The sequence below is a fragment of the Ornithodoros turicata genome, chromosome 7, assembly GCF_037126465.1.
Source record: "Ornithodoros turicata isolate Travis chromosome 7, ASM3712646v1, whole genome shotgun sequence".
NCBI lineage: Eukaryota > Metazoa > Arthropoda > Arachnida > Ixodida > Argasidae > Ornithodoros > Ornithodoros turicata.
In genome coordinates, this window is record NC_088207.1 from 17,099,235 (window position 1) to 17,117,432 (window position 18,198).

At 45.4% G+C, this 18,198-nt stretch overlaps 1 protein-coding gene across 2 annotated transcripts in view; it reads right to left on the minus strand.

Moving 5' to 3' along the window:
• LOC135400257 (MAP kinase-activated protein kinase 2-like) overlaps positions 1 to 3,872 on the minus strand; it is a 30,665-nt gene extending 26,793 nt beyond the window's left edge. The window contains exon 1 of one of the 2 annotated variants that reach the window (XM_064632037.1): positions 3,397 to 3,872. In XM_064632037.1, the coding sequence (XP_064488107.1) occupies positions 3,397 to 3,780 (384 nt within the window). In that variant the 5' untranslated portion in view covers positions 3,781 to 3,872. The remainder of the gene's footprint in view (positions 1 to 3,396) is intronic. The other variant, XM_064632038.1, reaches the window with a different exon arrangement.
• Between the last annotated feature and the right edge of the window lie 14,326 nt (positions 3,873 to 18,198).

Genomic DNA, 18,198 nt, shown 5'->3' on the forward strand with positions numbered 1-18,198 from the left:
ATACCATGCCAATGATGAGGACGGTGCCCAGAAGAAGAACAGTCTCTGTTCGAAATATTGGCGGCTTCTGTCCTGAGGCAACTCCTTCCTACATTCTACCGGTTCGCTGGATTTCTACCCATCTATATTACTTCAGATAGTTCTCCTATCAAGTGATATGTTACTCTAGCACTGCTCTACTCTAGCATTACTCTAGCACTGCATTGTCCAAAAAGTACCTAATAAAGCGCTGCACTATTGGTATCAATCACTCGAATAATCCCCAAATTTGTACCGAAATGCATATTTTAGATTTATTCCAGCGCGGAAGTAGCTGGTTCCCACTGCAAGACAAAAACAGCCGATCATTTGTTTCAGGTGTAGAGGCCGTTTATTTTTTATTTTTTTCATTCATTCTTCTTTGACTGAAAAGCATTAGAACAGAAAAAGGGTGATAACAACACCCAGACATGTCATGGCCTACTGGAAAAAAACAACAGTGATTTATCCAGACCCCCCCCCCCTCCCAAATGTTCAGTGACACCCACCTAACTTTTCCACCTGTGTACCCCCTGCAGGGCGTCACCTTGCAATTTCAGCTTTAGACACATGTCGGTAAGCTGTAATGATGTAACTATAATTATGACCCCCACCCCATGCTTGGGATTCTGGATAAACGACTGACCAGTGATGGCCAGTAGTTAACTACATCTAGTTAAACTACCTGATTGTAGTTAAATAATAGTTATCAACTACTAGCACAAATGTAGTGTGCAACTACTAGTTAAACTACTATTTCGAGTAGTTCACTACAGTAGTTAGGTTACTGCAGGCGCCAACTACTTCCGATTTTGCCGCAAGTTTTACGGCAGGATTGTGCTTCCGACTTGTACCTTGAGCTACTTGTTTGATGAGAACGGAGGTGCAGAGCAATTGCGCCGTGCATGTGTCCTAATTCTTCACTTTTATCACTGCTTATATGATTCATATTTAGGTGTCCAAGAACACTATATAGAATGGGATTGGTGTTGATGGACAAAGTTAAGTAGCTAGAGATGTAGTTACAATACATTGCAGTATTTAAAGAAGTAGTTTTAACTACCTCTCCTGAAATGTAGTTGAACTACTAGTTAAACTACTGTAGAAGTAGTTAGTGGCCATCACTGCCACTGACACACCACGTTTGGTCCTCCTCCTTGTCATAAAGAGGAAACCAGGGATTTTCATCAAAGAGTGATAAGTGAGTTTATTTTTTGTTCAGTACCTGCCAACAGCCAGAGGCCTACAGAGTAATACATTACTGTCCACCTTTGCTCCCGAAGTTGCTACGTGGAGCCACAAGGGATAAACATTCATGTCACATGTGTACATTAAGACACTGCGCAACAAATCAGTTCTCTCTATATACTTCCTCTATGTCCTTCTCCAGTCATTGCACGCCACAAACTTTCTTTCACATCTGTAAGTTGATGACTTTGTTTTCGACTTCTTTTGACATTACCCCTGCTTTATTCTCCATTTTCCTATGTTTTGTCGCATATTTCGCTGTATGCTCAGTTTCTGTCACTGCATGGAAGCTTGTTCACTGAATATGTCTCCAGGTGCTTAATTCTACGATTTTCTTCGTATTCAGAAACGGAACGATAATCCTTTTTTTCTCTTCTGGATTTGAGGATGCTATGCAAAGCACAGCAAAACTCACCAAATCAGCTTCTCAGAAAAAAAAAAAAAAAAATATGGGGGGAACAAAATACAAACAACCTTCTGCTTTTCAGTGCTAATCACATCTGTGGAAGTCCCGCTCATCAAAACAGGACGCAACACATGTGCTGGAAGGCTATGCCATGCATTGCCATGTGTGTCAACAGTTCTATCCTACTTTGAAACGGAAAAAGGACAAACTCGAAAAACCATCTGCAATGTTACTCCTGACTGAGAGCTGTAGGACACATGCCACATGCCACATGCACAAAGTGTGCAGCTAACAAACAGCTGGAGAAATAATAACAATATTATAGCCTCGTGCTCATACCTCAGGAAATTCTGAAGGCCATTCACACAACGGCTTGCGCTGGGGAATATTCCCACCTAAGTCTGCATGTCAACCCATGACCAGGTAACAAAATCAGAGCGGTGTCACAAATTTTCAGTGCTGTTCGCACAATCTGTGGCAAGGTCAGCTGATCAAGCATAGTTTCTCACTGGATGAACAGGCACAATCTTCATCATATTGAGAATCTCAACTGATAATACGTTCGGCCTCAGCAGTGTAGCCCACATCAGCATAGTTCTCCTTTGCCAAAGAACACTGCTGTCAACAGCGAAATGGTGCTATATAATTTAGTACTGTTCAGTGCTCTTAGTATCCGTACCGTCCTTCCGTGTCTCCTGCACCGGGTTTTTTATTGCTATCTAGAATCATTTAGTAGCCTCTAGTACCACAATGAATATATTACAAGTTGAGGTATTTCTTTAAAGGCATTTTCCAATCAAATATTTGCATGTAATACATGATAATGTAAAGCTAAGAGCTGTTATCTGTCGAGGTAACTCGCTGTCTCTCATCTAGATCGATGTCTTTGGCAGCACCGTGATTGATGTCTAGGATCAATTCGAGTTGCAAAGTTCGCGTGAAATCGCGCACCAGACGCAAGCTGAATGGAGCCTTTGTAAACAACGTTAAATTATCTTCCTAGAGTCTTGATAACACTTTCCTCTCAACCTCAGATGTCTAGGTGACGTCCTCCGTCACTGCGAGGTCTTTCATTTCCGTCAGGTCCATCTTCTTTGCGAACACACAATCGAAAAGAAGAAGAAGATAAAAAGATGAAGAAAGACACGATGACCCACTTCGAAGAAGTATTGCACGCGGGGTTTCCTCTCCGGCAGCATGCATGGACACGTGATTGCATAATGAAAGACCAATGTAGCAGACGGACTTCTGCTGTGCGCAACGAACCATGCAAAGAACTTCACAATCGTCCCACCCAGAGATCCCACAGTGTATTCAATTACGCTTCAAACTACTACAGCCTCTGATACAGGGAAAGACAATCGTGACGAGAAACAACATTCTTAATCCGTGATCAGAAAACCTTCGCACCGTCGTCACGATTTGGGGGTCGACGAGCTCGACATTTACAAGTGGTAAAGGTGACGCCACCTCGTCAGTGGCCCTCCACTCCACATCTCATCCGTGCCGTTCTTCTGCGGTATTCCCTAAATCGGGCGGAAACTACGTAAGCGAATTACCGGATTCGTCACTCTCACTTGCAATGCTCGTACCGAGAACTTGCGAATCACACATATTTCCCCTCCGTTTGTCTAACGCGTGTCTAACTATCAGAAGACTGTTGTGCGAAAGGAAACACGCTTACGGGAGCAGAAAGCGAAAAACGGGAGACGAGAAAAACTTACTTTGAGAGCGTACTTTGCGCCTGTTTCCCGATGAAAACACTCCACAACTTTCCCGTTTATGCCGAGTCCCAACACTTGGTCTGTGATGGAGTATTCGTGACTTATGGGACAAGATTTTGGGGTGTGCGAGGGCCGGGCGTTACCCAGCTTAGCGAAATCGTTCATACTGTCCCAACTTTCGAGCACAGTCCCCAAGAGACGTTGTAAATAGTGCACGACCTGTTTCAAGAGCACGGTAACATCGGCCACACTCTTTTCGCCTGCGACTTGGGACGAGGAGCGTGATTCACTGACAGTGATTGGGCTCGACGGTAGAAATCCTCCGAGTTGACAGTATTCCCAAGTATCCAGCCGAGGTGAAATTCTCCACGCGCTAAACTCCATACAAGTTAACAACTGTGTCGCAATGACGCCAGCCGACGTCGGCGAGGGACGGCAGCGCAGCGGCGGCGCGACTGTCGCCCGTGCCGTCCGCCACCTGCCAGCTGTTTCGCGTGTCGTCCAAAAATGCTGCGTTGTCACGTGCGTTTCCTGGTGAATCATGATACCCCGGTTTCCCCCCCCCCCTACTGGGCCACTTTCCAAACTTTGGGGGCGACCTGGTATGCGTAAAGCGGTTACACATTGCACACCGCGGAACTAGGGTAGCACACAAGAGCAGAACATATGTGAAGGGATTTCCATTGAAATATAGCTGGACTTGGGACCGCGAAGTAACGAATGTGAGCTAAATTTAAATATGGATGAGTTCGAGTGGGTTGACTCTCGGAGTTTCTGGCGTAGCCAGAAAAGTATCTCGGAAAGGGTTCTATGGGGACTTTATACATTTGATATGTTCTATACGTGACACAATGCATTCTGCAGACGCTAATTTGACCCAGACAGCCAAAATACATTTCGTGCAAGAATACGATTTAAACCTAGAAGTTAAACCTAGAAACCAAACCATTAATATCTCAGGGACATCCCTACATGGTCACGAACGTCCTGAATATCCGGACATCCTATCCAGGTGATATGTACGCGATATCCCAGAACGAGATTTGCGTTGTGATTTTACCCAGTAAAATCACGATGCCCCAGGCACGTCTACGGGATACGAAATAGCGCTTTGAACGTTTGGGTTTCCTCACTATGACACTATCGACCAACAAGACTAATTTTCACTATCTCGTTCTTACAATAATACCCGGACTCTTGTGACTGAGTGTGATTGAATGATTGTACTCAGTTTGCAGATCCTGGGGACCAGTGATTTCCTCAGAAATTCACTGCTGGGGGGGGGGGGGGGGGTAAGCTTGGTGAAGGTTCCACTTGCGGAATGTTTCTTAGACACGGAAAGAATCGCGGCACAATGGTGACATATTTGCAGCTTTCCCGTTTTATTTGTACATGTCATTACGTTAGAACACAGTACATTAGAATACGGATTCATTATGAACGGCATTTCAACATTAAGATGCATAATCACGCCACCGACAAAGAAAAAAGACTAGCACCTTGTCTCACGAAGCTCAATGAATGAAGGAACCAACGGTGAAAACCTTAGACGAAAAAAGCAGAATACCTTGCTTGATTGAGTTGGGCGCAAATGGTTCTTGATGATCCACATTGAGTTTGCGTGCCGCGCGCATATATTGCTTGCTCGTATATGCGCGCAATATATGCATTGAACAGTCACTTTCAAATGATTTTGGACAACTGCATGGTACGATCATCTGCATGACTCTGGTCCTACAGCCCAAGTTTGACAGTACAGGATGTAATTCGCTGCACCGGACTCACTACCAGGACGTGTTGGTGGCCGAGCTGGGTGGGGTCACCTGAGAAATTTCAGGGGGGGAGGTGTTTAAAAAATGCAGGGAGGGTGTACACCCCCCGTGGGGGTGGGGTGTAGGGAAATCCATGCTGGGGACGTTCGCGTGACATCCAAGAGCATTTTTGCAACACCCCACCTGAAATTTCTCAGGTGACCCCACCCCTCTCGGCCACCAACACGTTCTGGTAGTGAGTCCGGCGCAGCGAATTACATCCTGTACTGTCAAACTTGGGCTGTAGGACCACAACCATGCAGATGATCGTACCATGCATTTGTCCAAAATCATTTGAAAGTGACTGTTCAATGCAGATATTGCGCAGATATACGAGCAAGAATGCGTGCGGGCACGTAAACTCAATGTGGATCATCAAGAACCATTTGCGCCCAACTCAATCTAGCGAGATATTCTAAGGTTTTCACCGTTGGTTGCTAGGTGTTCATTGAGCTTCGTGAGACAAGGTGCTAGTCTCTTTTCTTTTTCTATTCTATGCATTCTAATGTACTGTGTTCTAACATAATATCATGTACAAATAAACCGGGAAAGCTGTGCAGATATGTCACCATTGTGCCAGGATTCTTTCCGTGTCTAAGAAAAATTCCGTAAGTGGAACCTTCACCAAGTATAATCCCCCCCCCCCCTTGAAAGCTCGGCACCCCCCCAGAAGTAAATTTCTGGGGAAATCACTGGTTCCACTAAAGTTCCGATCGGCGACAGCAGCGCCGATCAGGCCCCTGTTGTCCAGCTGCCGTACTAGTGGATCATGTGTGTCGTATTTTGCGCCGTTCCGCTGTACTGTGATGGCACCTCTACCAAAGAAAAGAAAGCCGGGTACACAATACTGTTGTATTCTAGACGGTTCTAACAACTTGAAGAACACGAGAGATCCGATTCCTGCAGTAAAGTCGTACTGTTTCCTCGGCAAACCATAGGAGAAGGGCAGGCGGGAAGCCTGGGGTAACAGCAGCGTATCCCGCTTGGGTTTTCCAGGTGGTGTTTCCCATTGGCGTGGTTTGCTGGTGCACGAACTGTTGGCACTTTTGTTCACGTAGCAGCAAACAGCTGCAGCATACTTGCATTTTTCAGTTGTGCCTGCTTTACAGGTGCACTCTAAGAAAAAAAGGAGTACTTTTACTCCTTTTGGGGAGTAATTGCGTTGCCACAAAAAATAGTCCCTTTCGGGAGTAAATGCACGGGAGTAAATGAATGTCACAGAGTGAAGACCGCATTTCACGCGCTGTTGGAAGAGTCCCAGGTACATAATTGGTGCGCATGCATGAAAATACTTTGAAGCAAACCGTCAACCGTGATATATCGAGCGATATAAAATCTTGCGCCATACTAGGGCACAATTTGCGGAGAAAGATGCGCTAACTGTTTCTTCCTCTGTGTGGCTGGAAAATTGCTACGTCGTCTGAGTTATACAGCCTTATGTCGTTCAAATTGACCAAGGGCACATATTTACGTAGACTGTTGCATTCAGGAGACCATTCGCGAAGTTTAGTGACAATTTGCAGTCCTGGGGAGTAAATGTCGGGACTAAATGTTGGGTTAGAGGACTAAAATGGGGAGTAATTGCACACTAGGGGAGTAGAAACTGCAATTACTCCCCGTTTTACTCCTTTTTTTCTTAGAGTGTGCAACTGTCGGAACGCACTGTACGAGGGGCTTGTGAGATCTATAACAAATGTTAAGACACTACGTTGTATGGAACAGACCAGAGCCGTAGCGAGGCAAATTTTCGCCCAGGGCAGGGTAAATCAAAGCGCCCCTCTCCCACTGCCGTCAGGAGCCCTATAAACTAGTGATGTCACGAACCTGGCAAAGTTCGAGTTCGCAAAAGTTCGAAACTTTCGAACGTGGGCAGAAATATGTACCTCGCACAGGAGGGCGCACGTGACCGTTCATTATTGCTCGATTTTTTACTTTTCGTCCGTTTCGCTCAAAGTTAAAAAGCAGCTAAAAATCAGCTAAATTCAGCTGCGAACTTTTGCGAACCTTTGCGAAACTGACAAGAAATTCGAAGGTTCGTCGAACCTTGCGAACCACCAGGTTCGCAGTCGAACCGCGGGTTCGCAAAACGTTCGTGACATCACTACTATAAACAAAGAAATGGAACTCTTGTTTGCGCTGTCGAGATCGTAAATTCAGATTTTTGTTCTTTCCCGCGTTATCCTGTGCAGCCTGTGTCCAACCAACTTGCTAGGGCTTGCCGTTCGCCGCCCTCTCAGACGAGGGGGCCCGGGGCGGCTGCCCCTCTCGCACCCCCGTCGCTACGGCTCTGGAACAGACACGTAGTCCAACACTTATTTGTGTTGTTGTACACTTATCCGTATACCGTCGCAAAACTTGCTAAATTTGGCTTGTGCTGTGACGCTATGGGCCGTGGGCATACCACGAGATTGGGAGGCAGGGGGTGTCTCCCCGGAGCTCCAGGGTCACTTGTGAAAATTGTGGCTCTTTAGACATAGGTGGTCATGATTATTCTCTGATGTCATATATGGACCTCTGAACTGTCCGCAGCACCTATTTCCAGGAAAAGGGGGGGGGGGCGTACGCTTTGCCCCCCTTGTAAAAGAAATCCTGGGAACGCCCATGCTGTGGACTGAGTCGGAAGTCACAAGCTCCAGAAGCATTTACATGTGTGCGTGTAGCATACACGTGACCAGCTCCGGTGGCGCAGCGGTAACGCGTGCGCTTGGTGACTGGGAGGTCCGCGGTTCGAATCCGCGGGCCGGCTGTGCCGTCTGGGGTTTTTCCTGGGTTTCCCTCACATGTGTAATAGGCGTATGCCGGCACAGTTCCCCTGAAGTCGGCCCATGGACGCAGCTATCCTCCACTTCACCCTTTCCTCTCCTCCTCTCGACCACCTTTCCCTTCCCGAGAAACATGCCGCCTAATCAGGCAGGCAGACCTCTCGGGTTCCTCCCAACCACACTCCTCCTCCTCCTCCTAGCATACACGTGCAGTACGTAGAGAGGTGCGCTACACTCTATAACGGAATACGGATTTACGACTTACTAAAGGGCTTTTTACCGATCTCGCCCACTTTGTTGTAAATGATTTGAGGAAATTGTAGACTTACGTTAAAAGACACGTTGCATTTTCTTCTCTTATAACTGGGTGTTTGCTGGAGCTATATGTGGTGACTTCATATGTCACCTGCAGCTCCATTTCTTGTAGGCGGTATAGGTGGTGAAGTTTTTAGCATCTGTTTGAGTCACTAAACAAGAGATAAACTGATGTTCTGAGGCTGGAACAACATAGAAGGGACAGATACAAACAAAGCCTCAAATTGCCTAAGAAATCAACGATGAAAGATGAAAGTCACTGAAAAGGTTACAGCTGGCTAACCTTTTCAGTGACTTTCATCTTTCACCAGAGTCACTAAATAAGCTACGCTTCAGAGTATCGACACTGATGTCCAAGGGAGAGTAGGGGCCCCATCTTGTTTCCGCACCACACCGGTACCAATCCCCATTTGAGGATCAAAGACGGCTAACATAATGCTCCTTGTGGGATAGAGAAGCGTGTATGATTGTTGCGCGATAATCCATGTAATGTCAACAAGAGCGTCCCGAGGATGTCAAGGTGAGCTCAAGACCGTCAACTGCTGCTTGTAAACGAAAGGAACGTGTAAACGAAAGGAACGCGCCTTATAGGCGCGTTTACATGAAGACGATAAAAGTCGACTTATCTAATGAAGTCGACTGATGCGCTACATGTAAACCGGTATATGTCGACCTAAAACAGAAGTCGACACAGTCGAAATGAGTCGCTCGAGACGGGTAGTTGAGACGACAGGCGTCGCTTGAACTCCGACATGTAAACCACACGAGTCGACTTAATACGCGACTTCCCGTACGTCCATTGCCGGATCTCTCGTGCTCCCTCCCACACCGTACTCCCACCTCCCACCTGATAACAGCATGGCTACCGACCACGGTGCTACCGACGTTACTGCTGTAGCGGCTGGCCCTTCGGGTCAACAGCGATGTGTGTGGAGCGACGACAGCACCAGATTTACGCTCTGCGTGATTATGGAGCTGGACGTCGCGTCTCTGTTAGACTCGAAGCGGACGTCGCTGTTAGACTTAGACGCGCACGATAGATATGGCTTCGTGCGCCAAGGTGCGCATTGCGCGTGGGTAGCGTGGCGCGGAAACAAGATGGCGCATGCTCGCTCTTTGAACTCAGTGTCGTCGATACTCTGAAGCGTAGCTTATTTAGTGACTCTAGCAAGTGTCGCTCTTGAGTGAATGACATGTGACACTTTTGGTTTTTGTGTCTAATGTTTTTGAGTCCAGGTTTAGAAGCGGTCTGCGATGCAGCTTCTTTAAGAAAAACGAAGAGGGCTTTCTCCGGCTTTCTTTTGTAATGTAGACAGTGGCGTATCTAGAGCTACGTGCGCCCATGGCAACATGGGTAACATGATGTCCTTCGGGATGCGTTTTCGTGTGGCCCGCACTAGGTTTCACACTACAACCTCTCTAATGGCGGGTGCTTTAGATCATTTATGAATGTGCCAGGTTGAGTGCCCGACCTGGCACATTCATAAATGATCTAAAGCACCCGCCATTAGAGAGGTTGTAGTGTGAAACCTAGTGCGGGCCACACGAAAACGCATCCCGAAGGACATCATGTTACCCGCCCGACCTGGCACATTCACACTCGACCACATAATGGCGCCCCTGTTCACCTGGCGCCCATGGCACCTGTCCACACCTGCCACACCCTAGATACGCCACTGATTATGTAGAGCTAGGCCATTTAGGGTAAAGTGGGGCTGCTTGGAGACGGGGGGCAAGTTCAAGACAGTTTGGGTTTTTCGAGTTGCATCTTCTTAGCAATAATTTTTTCTCGTCTGTGACACCAGGATATGAGCACAGTCGTTGTCTGGGCTTTGCAGGCAACGTTGAAGTAACGTGTTGACGTTTTGCGCATGGCTTTCTAGAAATATGTCAGACGCTGTTTTGTAGCTGTGGTCGAGGTAGAGAGGCCTTTTTTTTTGTCCCATCTGTAACTTTCGCGAGCATTGACTTACAGATTGCTCACTCCTGCTCCTCGGCTAATAAAATATGACCTCGTCGTTATAATGCTGTGTCACTGTCCCGTGTTTCGACGTGCATTACTCGTGGCTGACCGTTTCGGCTGTCCCAAACAAACGACAAAATTTAAACCCGGCATTAATTTTTTGATGTCCTCAACTTATCCATACGGTGGGGTAAGTTAATGAAAATATGAAGCCTGTCATTCTTGGCTCGTACGAATTAAATATCTGGTTTAGCACCACAATAATTTTTTGATCATTTCTGAAAGGTTTGGGGATTCAGTTAACGAACTGCGATACAATTTAGGCGATTATTCTGGCAGCGAAAACGAAATAGTTCGAAATAGTTCAAGTGTCTTCATCATAGACCACCTTACCCTACCTAGCAGCTTACAAAGACTGAAGGGGCACGAGTCGAGTGGTTACGTTGTTACGAGTGGTTGGCGTCTGGTAATGTATTGCCAAGTTTCTGCACAAGTGCTCGCGTGGCTCAATGGTTAGCGTGCTGGCCATGTCACGTCGAGACTGGGAGGTACCTGGGTTCGAATCCCGGTGCCGGTTGTGTTGTCTGGGGTTTTCCTCAGACGTTTTCAGGCATATATGTCGGCACAGTTCCCTTAGAAGTCGGCCCAGGGCCTCAGTCGTGACATTGCCCACCTCTGTGAGGCCGACAACGGCGAGCCCTTTCACCATCACCACCACTGCACAGGTACGGCTTGGGACAAAAGTTTACGGAACACCGGGGTGTCACATTTCTTCATGGGAGCGGCACCATTCCAGAAAGCAGGAGCGAACACACATACTGACAGATGGATAGAGAATAGCCAGTCACCTGTTTCTTATTCGATCTCTCCCTTATATCCAGCAGGAGGCTGCTCCAATAAAGAAATACGGCAGTACCGTGTTCCGTAAACTTTTGTCCCAAGCTGTACAACGCCATGATCGGCTTGAAGTTGTGGCGGCCCGTGGAAGACATTCTGCCGCTGGACATGCTGGACATGGAAGACATGCTGGACATTCCATCATTGACGGTCATGACTCATGTAGAGGAACAACACCATACCCTCCACCCCCCTACATTTGGGTATGGCAGTGTTGGGTCCCGAGGAGACAGCAGAGCTCACGGAAGAGATGGGACTCGAACTGTCTGCCGCGGTCGGTTGTTACGGGTGGACGGTATACACCGAAACGGAACACCCAGCCGGCGGAACACGAGAAACGGAACACCATGTTCGGCGTAATTCGGCCATTCACCATCCTAAATTTTTCGGCAACGCAGCAGCGAACCACCCTCTAGCAGGCAAGTCGCACCGGGACCCGCAGGGAGACCACAGTATAAGCCGAGTTTCCGGCCTTCACCTGTTTCACGATGGTCCTCCCCGGCACTTCTCTGGCGACAAACAGCATCCACGCTTACGTACCGGTCGCGGTACTGTCGCTCACTCAGCAACGCACTCACCCAGCAACAATCAGCTCTCGGCAACGATCACTCAACGCACTTACTCAGCAACAAGCAACGCAGCTACGATCTCTACGCCACACAACGCACTCAGCGCCATTCAACACAATTAGCAGCCACTCAAGCATCCAAGCACTCTGCACTCAGCATTCACATCTCATCACTGGAACCCGCCCGGATCGCAGCGCTCTTGTTCCCGCCATCCCGCTGCTGCTGCATCAACAGCCACAAACACAAGCCGTGTGTCCAGTCGTCCACCATTCACGAGTCGTCCTCATTCTCCTCTTCATAGTATCGACGCGGACCTCAACCGCATGCACGGCTCCGCGTCTGAGAGGGGGAGTGATGTGGCGGCCCGTGGAAGACGACGCGCCCCTGCTGCCGCGCGCTACTGCGCCTGGTAGCCAGTTCTACCGGCACCGTCCTGGCGTGAGGCCACGCACATCTGCCCGCTGAGACATTCCATCATCACCGGTCAGGACTCATGTAGAAGAACACCACCTCCACTACAAAGTCAAGAAAACATTGACGCAACACCATTATATGCGCCAGGTCGCAGTCGTATTCGATGCACTTTAGTGAATTGAACACAGATGCACATGTCTTGCTTAGATGACATTTACGTTTTGTTCGTGAATGACGCTGCCGGACAGCACAGGCGCAACGGCCATGCACACTTCAGCATGCTGTCGCCGGGGCAAGTGCGTGCATGAAGAAAAAAACGAAAAATTGCATAAAGTACGAATTTGGGCCTGTAGGTCACACATGATAAAATCGCTAAAACAGTGCTAAAACACTAAGGACGACACAGGACATTATACAGTGTGTCTTTTCTATACAGATTTTTCATTAAAAAACTATAGGGCTATAGGCATCCTGTTTTCACTTCTATCATCTCTGTGCCGGCGGACGTCCTTGGCCATGTGTTGCTCAACCGTTGAATGACTAATTACCTAAAAAAACGTTAATTAACTTTTCAATTACAAAAGTTACAAGGTCGTGCCAATGAGAACATCCATTCGGTCAGCTGACATAGTTACCGTTTTCAGAACGAAAATCGGTTCGATAGATTCCCCGCAAAAAAATTGTGAAAGAACACATTTTTTTCTTTATTTTGTTCATTGCGCATCTTCGGAGACGCGCCTTTCCTTCACCCCCAATGTGAGAGGGTGAAGGAGCACAGTGCCGGCTCATGCGTCGAAGATGAGCTTGAACTTGCGGAAACAAAACAAAAGGAAATGTATCGCGTGACGCTATCCGAACTGCCCTTATCTTGGGTTGCATTTTCTGTTTCCTTTTAATCTTTTCCCAGGACACAAGAGGCGATAGTGTGCTCCTTCACCCTCTCACATTGGGGGTGAAGGAAAGACGCGTCTTCGAAGATGCACAATGAACAAAATAAATAAAAAAAATGTTTCACGAATTTTTGCGGGCGATCTACCGAACGGATTTTTCTTCTGAAAACGGTAACGATAGCAGGCGACCGAAGGGACCAGATGTTCTCATTGGGACGACCTTGTAGCTTGTATAGTTAAAAAGTTAATTAACGATTTTTTAGGTAATTAGTCACTCGACGGCTGAACAACAGATGGCCAAGAACGTCCACAGGCACAGAGATGATAGAAGTGAAAACAGGATGTCTATAGCCCTAATAATTTTTTTCTGAAAAATCTGTATAAAAAAAAAAGACACCCATACAGGGTGTCTTTTTTTTTTTGCAAACACATGACGCATGTAAGAACCTACAAAACATGCAAAACCATGAAAACATGCAAAATTTTACATGCGTTTTACACGCAAAAATATGGCGGTCAGAGATTAGGTAGAGATTAAAAGCGAATCATCGACCGGCGAACAGATTACATGGCAATGACGGTAGACTACAACCATGAGATTTTTTGCACATCTTTTTACCGCCATAAGTACAGGTTGGGACAAAAGCTTACGGAACACGCGAGCGACTTACTTTTTCTTGGGTGCGACTGGGTGCGACGCCCTTCCGCGGCTGGCGGAAGCGGGGGAGTTCACTATTTCGGAGGGGTGGAAGGGCTTTAGGAAGAGCGCGCTGTTAGCGATACAGAGCGGTAGTTTCCAGTGATGGCCACTAACTACTTCTACAGTAGTTTAACTACAACTACTAACTACTTAGCGATGGAGTAGTTTAACTAGTAGTTCAACTACTTTTCAGGGGAGGTAGTTTCAACTACTTCTTTAACTACTGCAACATATTTTAACTACATCTGTAACTACTTAACGTTGTCCATCAGCACCAATCCCATTCTATAGTGTTCTTGGACACCTAAATATGAATCACAAGCAACGATAAAAGTGCAGATTTAGTACACATGCACGGCACAATTGCTCTGCACCTCCGTTCTCATCAAACAAGTAGTTCAAGGTAAAAGTCGGAAGCACAATCGTGCCGTAAAGCTTGCGGCTTAATCGGAAGTAGTTGGCGGCTTCAGTAACCTAACTACTGTAGTTAACTACTCGAAACAGTAGTTTAACTAGTAGTTGCACACTACATTTCTGCAAGTAGTTGATAACTACTCTTGAACAACGATCAGGTAGTTTAACTAGTAGTTTAACTACATGTAGTTAACTACTGGCCATCACTGGTAGTTTCCACTTCCCAGGCACACCCAAGAGCTGTGTGCAGCTCCACTGATTTCCTCAGAAATTCACTGCTGGGGGTAGCCGAGCTTTCAAGGGGGGATGGGGGGGGGGTGAAGGTTCCACCTACGGAATTTTTCTTAGACACCGAAAGTATCGTGGCACAATTGTGACATATCTGCACAGCTTTCCCATTTTATTTGTACCTGCTATTATGTTAGGACACAGTACATTAGAATACAGATTCATTATGGACGCCATCATTTTAACATTAAGATGCATAATCACACGTCCGACAAAGAAAAAGGACTAGCATCTTGTTGAACAAGAGAATAGCATAGCATCTTGTTCATCATAGCATCTCACGAAGCTCAATGAATACCTAGCAAACAACGGTGAAAACCTTAGACGAAAAAAGCAGAATACCTTGCTTGATTGAGTTGGGCGCGAATGGTTTTTGATGATCCACGTTGAGTTTGCGTGCCTGCACGCATTTTTGCTTGCATATGCACGCAATATATGCATTGAACAGTCCTTTCAAATGATTTTGGACAAATGCATGGTACGAACATCTGCATGACTGTTGTCCTACAGCCCAAGTTTAACAGTACAAGATGTAATTCGCTGCGCCGGGTTCACTACTAGAACGTGTTGGTGGCCGAGCTGGGTGAGGTCACCTGAGAAATTTCAGGGGGGGGGGGTAGTTGCCAACGTAATGCCAAAATGTGACCTTAACCAGCACAACAACCCAGTAAGAAGGGAACGAGAAGCTGCTTGTAGAGATATGGTGTACCAATAGAGGGTTTGGGCACTCCTAATCGGTGCTGTCGGAATATTCCGGGGTAGGGTTCAGATCCCGGGATTTGGGCGTAATTTCATGTCCCGAAATCCCGGAAGTCCGGCACAATACATTTCGGCTTTCTTGACAATCAACAAAAGGCGGCATGGAGTTACTTTTGGTTTCAAGTATCCCTTCACCGAAAAATATCATTTGCAGTCCGAAACGGAACCACATGACAACTATTTTAGCTGTCGACTCCGTGGTCGACTCATGTGAACAGCGCAGGCCGTGGCTGAGAACAGTATATTAACGGCAAATTAAACAAATTCCGATAATACATACATATCGGGGGAGGCGACTCCAGAGCTGAAACAAGAAATAAAATTTTAACACTTTTTTCATATTCATTATAATTCCTTACCACTTTCAAAAATATGGGGCTTGTAGCAAATACTGAAAAAGACAACATTCGTGAGAAAAAGAAGAAACGCAATACACATAATAAAGAATATAGGAAGCTAAGTTGAATATTCCAACACGACATAATTAATCAATTTCTTATGACGTGAATAGCACACATGCAAGGAAATAACGAGAAACACGATTAACAGCTAAAAGGGAGCCAAACCCATGCATCATTCAACACATAATCAAGAGATACAAGGAAAATAATTGAAAAACAATCTATCAAAACTAGAAACATGACGAATTTAATACTGCGGCTAGCACAGAGCTAACGCTGAATAACAGAGAAACACTTTGAACGGCGCATCATCTCCACGTAAACAATAAATACATCCAACACGTAAACAACAGGTACACACAGGAAAATAATTGAAAAAACAATCTATCAAAACGATAAACATGCACGGACTTAACACTAAATAGACGACGCTCTAAACGACGCATCTGCCAACGTGTAATCAACAGACACATGCAGGAAAATAATAGCGAAACAAACTATCAAAACAAGAAACATTTTTTTGTAAGAAACGGATTTTGTACTCGCTACCATAGGTCATGGGAGGACATGATAAAAAGCTGCTTCGAAAAAGAATAGCAGCGAAATGATTCTAATAATAATTGGGTGTTTACGTCGCGAGACAACTGAGATCATGAGCGACGCCACAGCAGTCGGTCTGTGGATTGCTTTTGCCAACCTGAGGGTTCTTTGACGTGCGATGAAATCTCACCACACGGCACCCCGTATTTAACGTCCCTCGCGGAAGACGCCGTGTCTAAGCAACTTGTACCCTGCCACCAAGTTGCTGGCGTCCTCGGTCGGGTTCAAACCCGCGATCTCGGGATCAGAAGGCGAACACGCTACCGACTGAGCCACCGAGGCCTGCCGAAATGATTCTATTATCACAGCATTTCAATACGTCTTAGATATGGTCGTATTCGGAGATATGGTACAAATTACGGAATTGAAGGTGCAAGAACTTGTATGCCGAATCTACAATAGTTATAAAAATATTTGTACGTCAACATCGGAAGGGCCACTGGGATTGATGGTGGAGTTTTTGAGGTTTACTAATGAAGAATTAAAATACACTAGACCAGATGTAATTGTAATCATTGCAATGGGCATTGCATTAATCAAGAAAGCAATCAGATCAAATTATCATATACAAGCAGTTTATATCGCGCGATTCACTACGGATTTGTTGAAATTACACCTAACGGTTGAAATGGAAAGTACTTAAAAAATCTTATCATGTGATATGTTCCACTAGAGCGTCTACACAATTATTTTCTACTAGCAGTTCTTGCAATGATGTCGAATGAACAGAAGTTCAATATTGTTGTACAAGGTCTGATGTATCATCACTTATTGAAACTCAACGAACATATCAATTGCGGTGGACCACCGGACGATTTTCATCTAATACTCTCTTGTACGCCATTCAAGAATCTTCATACAAAGAAAGGAAACATCAATAAGAGACTGTGCAAGTTCATCGCAACAAAGTGCAAGCTGCTGAAGCAATACAAACACGGCGACAACGTATCGCCTGCATTAATCAACGCCGGATTCAAGCGCCCAATAATAAGAATAAACTATTTGATGTCTCCGGAATTCATCAATCAAGACAACAAGCGAAAACTTCAGAGTTTGGAATAGAACTGTAATTTATCGAAATAAACAACTGTATAACTGAGATAATTGTAATATTCGTCATCAATGTAATGAATTCTACACATCGAAAACAGCTTATTAGTACGGCTAGATTGAACACAATGATTTCTAAGGAGACGTTTATTCCACACTACGTACAAGGATCCTCGCATGGAATCAGCGATGACACTCAAAGAGGTTTTACACGACTACACTCTATACAACATCGACGTCCGAAGGATAGAATTGTAGAAGAAGAATCGGTCATTGGAATTTAGAGGCATGTTACATCAATCTTTGTTCACAAAAGAGGATTACTAATATTTTGTGAAAGCTTGTTTTATGAATTAAATTGCACAGTGTATATATTTCTCAAACAGTTGGACAGTTGACAATATGTTGAAAGGAATCTATTATCAAATGACGCGATGCAAGTGAAGGATTTACAAGCATGACGCGCAGGCGAAGTCTACAATTCTAACCATCGTAACACGCGGCACACAATCGCAATCAGATTTTGGGAGAATCGAATCACACAACTGTCATCAGAAATGCTTAACCACTATACAATGAAGATGAGCACTATGCATAAACACAATGGAAGATATGTAATCTTAATTACAAAAAGTAAATATTCCTTTTGCAAGCTTAACCAAAGCAGAACAGATCACACATAAACATAGATTGAATTCGCAAAATGTACCTGAGGTTTTCATTAGCCATACTGAAAAACTATCAGCCTATTCATAATGTCATAGCATATGAGGCACTACAAATGGAAAGGGCATACTTTAATTTTATAAGTTTTTAGCTCATAATGAGACAAAACGCAAACTCCACAACAAAGATCATTTTCTTGTTTAAATTTTCAAAGTCAAAACTGTACACTCTTTCTTACAATTTTTTTTAAGATATAGTTTAAAAAGCTGTCTATATAGTCACACATTGTTTACAAGATATTTG